Source organism: Enoplosus armatus, chromosome 12 (genome assembly GCF_043641665.1).
Source record: "Enoplosus armatus isolate fEnoArm2 chromosome 12, fEnoArm2.hap1, whole genome shotgun sequence".
NCBI lineage: Eukaryota > Metazoa > Chordata > Actinopteri > Centrarchiformes > Enoplosidae > Enoplosus > Enoplosus armatus.
Genome location: NC_092191.1, coordinates 547501 through 553046, shown reverse-complemented (window position 1 = coordinate 553046; position 5546 = coordinate 547501). Strand labels below are relative to the sequence as shown.

The window sequence follows — 5546 nt, the reverse complement described above, 5'->3', positions numbered from 1 at the left end:
GGGAAGTTTCAGGGAGGGCGGGGCCTGGAATGGGGCCGGGGGCGGGGTCATCTGTGCAATGACTAACAAAGAGCTTGGAGCAATGGAAGACGTCTCACACTAATGTTTCTTTCCAGTGTTTTAGATTTTCATACAGAATAAAGTGTCATAGTTTATGTTTTACAAAAAGAGCAACGACACAGAGGTGGGGGGCACAAAGTGAAGTAAAAAGAAATGAACTACATTTAGTTCTTCATGAGTTCCTGCAAAGGTTCTTTGTCCAGGGAAAGTTTCTTATTTCTGCTGCAAAACATTCGCTGTACGTCAAGTTCATTGCTTTGAGAAAAGTAATAAGTGAAGGCAACGCAGACTTATCTGGACGGTGGAGTCTCGTTAATTACACCCTTGAACATGCGCCACGTCTCGCTACGTGGATTAGCAAATATGTTTACAACTTGAGAAACAGGTTAAAACGGATAAAAGTAGAGTTAAAGAAATTAAATTAATTAGGAGAGCTACGCCATGAATAACAAATTAAATCATGTACAAAACCAAAATAAGAGAATACAATACCAGAGAGTCGACATAAAAGTACACAATGGGTCAGATAATAATCTACACTCCCTCTCAGTTGAGCGGCAATTTACATTCTCCACATTTTATAAAAGCAAAGGGACTTTTACAGAGTGACTCACCTTCTTCAGCACAAACCATCTTTGACTATCTGCGTCCTGACGTCAGAATCAGAGCGTCAGCCAATTCGGCTCGTATTTCCGGGTTTCAGAATAAAACGCCTGCAGTAAGGGAAAAAAAGACTTGTTAGCGGGTTCCTCGTGAAGTCTGATGTGTTTTCTGAGCTCAGGTGAGTGGAACCGCCCCGAGCCGCTTCCTGCCGCTTCAGGTAACTTTCATGTGATGTTTCAGGAGTTCTTTGTGCGGTAAAAACTGCGCTTTGAGTTCCGTTTGTAAGAGTTGTGTTGAACTTTAAACTGTGTGTCTCTGTAGCGTCTGTCTGTCTGTCTGAACCCCCACGACCCTCCAGCACGTGAACCCGGTCCACCTTCAGCAGGTAAAGAGTCTGTTTGTTTCTGGACCATCAGAGTTCAACAGGAGCCTGAAGAGTGGTTCCATGAGAGCAGCTGGTTTTACTGGTTTCACTGGTTTCACTGTGAGACTCCAGCAGCTGCTCAGAGCTTCAGTTGATTTATTTCAACCAAAAATCAATCAATTCATTTTACTACAAAATAAAAGCCCCATTCAGCCTAAACTACTAAATGAATCGATGAATCGATATCAGAGCTTTTAGCTGGTGTTACTGGAAGCTGACGGGCACATGAGAGTACCCAACAGTACACAAAGTACTTCAAATGAGCTCAACCTGAAACCTCTACAGCAAGACACTGACAGTACTTATATACTGTTACTGTGATACTGACAGCACTGTGATACTGTTACTGTGATACTGACAGTACTTATATACTGTTACTGTGATACTGACAGCACTTATATAATGTGATACTGACAGTACTTATATACTGTTACTGTGATACAGACAGCGCTTATATACTGTTACTGTGATACTGACAGTACTGTGATACTGTTACTGTGCTACTGACTGTTACTGTGATACAGACAGCGCTTATATACTGTTACTGTGATACTGACAGTACTTATATACTGTTACTGTGATACTGACAGTACTCATATACTGTTACTGTGATACTGACAGTACTGTGATACTGTTACTGTGATACAGACAGCACTCATATACTGTTACTGTGATACTGACAGTACTGTGATACTGTTACTGTGATACTGTTACTGTGATACTGACAGTACTTTTTATTGGACACATTACTTAAACAAGCAATGAAGTCTTGAACCTGAAGTTCGTCTGACTCGTCTGTTGTGGCTCTTTGTTCCGGATCACGTTGTCCAGGATGTCGACCACGTCTCAGAAGCACCGGGACTTTGTCGGCGAGCCGATGGGAGACAAATCTGTGACGTCTCTGTCGGGCATCGGGGAGGTCCTGGGGAGGCAGCTGGAGAAGCAGGGCTTCGACAAGGTGGAGAAAACACACAAACACCTCCAACTGCTTCTGTTATCTCAAGTCTTCTGTAGCGCCCCCTACAGACTACAGCCATCAGTCCCAACATGAGCTAGCAACAAACTCGTGAAAATAAACCAGGACGTCACCTGTAGACTTGTTTCTCGTGTGTTTTCTTAGTGTGTTTTTGCTCTATTTTTCAGGCCTACGTGGTTCTGGGTCAGTTCCTGCTGTTGAAGAAAGACACTGAGATGTTCACAGAGTGGCTCAAAGACGCCAGCGGAGCGAACTCCCGTCAGGCCGGATCCTGCGCTCAGTGTCTGAGGGAGTGGTGTGATGCCTTCCTCTGAGACCCCGCCTCTTCACCTGAGACCCTGCCTCTTCACCTGAGACCCCGCCTCTTCACCTGAGACCCTGCCCCTTCACCTGAGACCCCGCCTCTTCCTGCTCACTTCCTGCTTGTGATGCGACTCTCAGAGCTAATAGCTGTCTGTGTGCTGCTGTAAAATGTTTTCTGGTGAACTTATTGGCCTCCGTCTTGCTGGTTGGCTGTGATGTCACAGCGACCTGACAGGTGTTGTTTACCTGTTTTATTAGCTTGTTTCGTTGGGGAAAGTCTACATGAATAAAAGCTTTGCTACCGCTGATTGCTGATCTTTGGCACTAATAAAACAAATGTCTGCTTGTCACCTTTTGTCAGTTTAACCTCAAAGACGTCCTTTTTTCATTCAGTATCAAGTGTTTCACGAGAAAACAACATACACATTTCATGTACTGGCATCAGCACGGACTGCAGTCAACTCAGCTCTTTTTCTACAGCCTAAAAGAGTTTTACAATCTGTCCAACCTGTGATTTTTACCGCCTGTTCAAGAAGCTACAAAGAGACAAAAAGCAGCAGGACGTTGGACATTTTCTATAGACACCTGCTACACAGGCGGCTGTGTCGGCTGAGGAGAGGACAAGCGGTCCCACAGAGGATTTAAAGAGCTGGATGTAGAGAAGGAGTCGAGGCAGGAACAACAGAACCTGGAGAAACCTCAGGAAGAGCAAATGCACACAATGCTAAGCATAGCATGTTAGCATGTAAACGTCAGTATAGTTCAGTTTTCATGACATGAGGTGACTTGGATTCATCCTCTGAGACGACGCCTTGTTGATCCACCCAGCAGACATTTTGAACAGGCGGCACTAATGAGGACGGCTCATTTAGTGTAACCGGCACGCTTTGCTGAGATACGTCAAGAGGAAATAAGAGTTTGACAAAACATTAACACAAGTTCACTAACTGGGAGTTTTCCTGAGCTTTCAGGTGCAGCTCATCTTTCTTCTTCAGCGGTGAGAATTTCCTATTAAAGGTCTTTGCTGCCCTACAAAGGCAAAACAGCAACTCCACGAGCTGAATCTGACGTCTTGACGTGTTTCACTGTATAGAAAATGATTATGGCATGAAAATGTATAATTAGTATGAAAACAGTTTTACATGTGCGACTGTGTAATCTGTAAACACTAGAAGCTACTGTCACACTTACTGCTAGCTGCGGAGATAGCCACGGCTAGACTTAGCTAAAGCTAAAACTGAATCATTTTGTGAAAAATATACATTTTGATGACTTCAGATGGTATTTTGACACAATGAGGCAGCAATAAAAACCCAGCTAAACTCCTGGTAATGCTACCTAGCTTAGCATATCTCAGTAGCTGCCATCTCAGCTTCTGACTCCTGTGGATTTCATGCCTTTAAATCACATTTAAATGCATTAAATTGTTAATTATGGATTTCAGTATAAATATTAAAGATGGACACATAGCAAAGCATTTAATTCCTCGAAGATATATCGACTGTAAATAATCAAAATAAAGTTTATTTTCTCAAACAAAGGCAGTTTATAGGTGTAAAATAATCAGCAATAATGAAGTTATTACAAATGCTCTGTTTTAGTTTGTCATCCAGCCACTTCAGTAGATATTATATTATTATTATAATATTATAGTTGTTGTTTAATGTGGACCATCTTCAGAGACTCAATGAATCGACTGCAGACTTTAAAGCAACTACAGAGTCTTTAATTTAGCTGTTTGACGCCTGTTCAGAAACACATTCACATCTCACCGAACAGAGTAGAAACGGGAGATCCTTCAGAGGAGAAAACAATCAGACTCGCTGTCGATAGAAAAGGAACATGTCAAGTTTAACATCATGAGGTCAGAGACGTGAACCCAGTGTCATGGTTCACTGGGTCAACTGGGAGCAGACTGGTCTGATGTAAAAACACCAAGATGTGATGTACTCTAATTAACCTGTTTTTCGACAGTTTGTTATAAACGTTTGTCTGTGTTTCTCTTTCAGAGGATTTTAGCAACACAATCTGTAAAAAACACGTTAATACTTTTGGCACAATCGTCAGTTTCAAACATTCAATATCTTACAAATAATCAACAGATTCGTTACAAAAACATGCTGATATCGACATTTATAACAAGGAACAAAACACAGAAGAAGTTAAATAAACGAGGATTGATTAAAGATTAAAGGAGGTGAAAAGTCGGAGTTCCTGAACGCTTTAATAAAGCTGCTAAATAAACTGATTATTAACTGATAAACAAGCAGCTGAGGGTCAGAGTTCACCGAGTGTTTACTGTTTACTGTGTGTTGTGTTTCCATGAGGTCACTTTATTCAGAAAAATAGGAAACTGAGTTTCTGTCAACAATTCGTCCTTCAAAGCTTAAATATGAACCGAAGTGCACCGAATCCACCTGAAGAGTTTGTGAAAGAGCGAGCGGAGCATCTGATTGGACGGTGAGACGTGATGTCACACTGTTCAGATGTGTGTGAAGCCCGACAGCTGCTGGTGAAGAGCTATTGGCTGGTCCATCTGAGGGTCTGCTCCTTATTCCAGTCAGCAGGTTCTGCTTGTGTTTCATCATCAAACAGACGGCCGCAGGATGAACTACGCCACGTTTCTGTTCCGTCTGGGAGGACACTGAAGTCCAACACCATGTGGTCCAGTAGGATCAGCTGTTGAGCTGTTTTTCTGAACACTTTAAAGAGCAACACCGTGTCTGCACAGGAGGCGTAGCGTTAGCAGCACGTTAGCGTCAGCATACCTACATATGGTGCATTCAGGTGCCGTATTGAGTGTAGGTCACCCTCGCTCAGAACCCAACACACGATCATGTGGTCGAGCGTAAAATGACGCCTCCCGTGTAGACAAGCTGTAAATGAACGTCCCCTTTCAGATGGGGTCTTAGTCTCGCACGTCAGGTTCAGGTCAGTTTTTGCACGGATCTGTTTTGGATTGGTCACCTGGGACCAGCCAATATGAGCAGAGGTTCAGAAGCTGCTTTTCACCAGCAGCTGTCAGGCTCCACAGAGAGGGGTCGGGTACTGTATGAGGTCACCACGCGTCTGGGGGTCTTCACGAGGTCCAGGATCTCCTCAGAACATTCAGGATCTTTGTGTTTTTCACAATAAAAGTTTCAGTGTCTCTTCAGGGACTCGATGTAATGAAACGTTGCT

At 43.2% G+C, this 5546-nt stretch overlaps 2 protein-coding genes across 4 annotated transcripts in view; one reads left to right on the top strand and one right to left on the bottom strand.

Annotated features, from left to right (window-relative positions):
- The first annotated feature begins 763 nt into the window (after positions 1–763).
- On the top strand, positions 764–2716 carry LOC139294168 (barrier-to-autointegration factor-like). Of its 3 annotated transcripts, none has more exons than XM_070915982.1 (4): positions 764–841; positions 985–1048; positions 1919–2045; positions 2231–2716. In XM_070915982.1, exons 3-4 carry the CDS (start codon positions 1920–1922, stop codon positions 2375–2377), a joined length of 273 nt encoding a protein of 90 aa, XP_070772083.1. In that variant the 5' UTR covers positions 764–841; positions 985–1048; position 1919; the 3' UTR covers positions 2378–2716. The 3 variants fall into 3 exon arrangements, with proteins under 3 accessions (XP_070772083.1, XP_070772085.1, XP_070772084.1); XM_070915983.1 differs by having other exon boundaries at positions 783–880; XM_070915984.1 differs by lacking the exon at positions 985–1048 and having other exon boundaries at positions 766–880.
- Positions 2717–5245: 2529 nt separating this feature from the next.
- The window catches only part of entpd6 (ectonucleoside triphosphate diphosphohydrolase 6), a 13313-nt gene continuing 13012 nt past the window's right edge, over positions 5246–5546 (bottom strand). Inside the window, exon 14 of the mRNA XM_070915956.1 lies at positions 5246–5546. This exon is cut by the window's right edge and continues 44 nt beyond it. Coding sequence (XP_070772057.1) covers positions 5507–5546 — 40 coding nt within the window. The 3' untranslated portion in view covers positions 5246–5506.

Coding starts and splice junctions, on each gene's coding strand:
- LOC139294168 (XM_070915982.1), top strand. CDS start 1,920: ATGTCGACCACGTCTCAGAAGCACCGGGACTTTGTCGGCGAGCCGATG. Junction 2,046..2,230: donor AGAAGCAGGGCTTCGACAAG/GTGGAGAAAACA, acceptor TCTATTTTTCAG/GCCTACGTGGTTCTGGGTCA.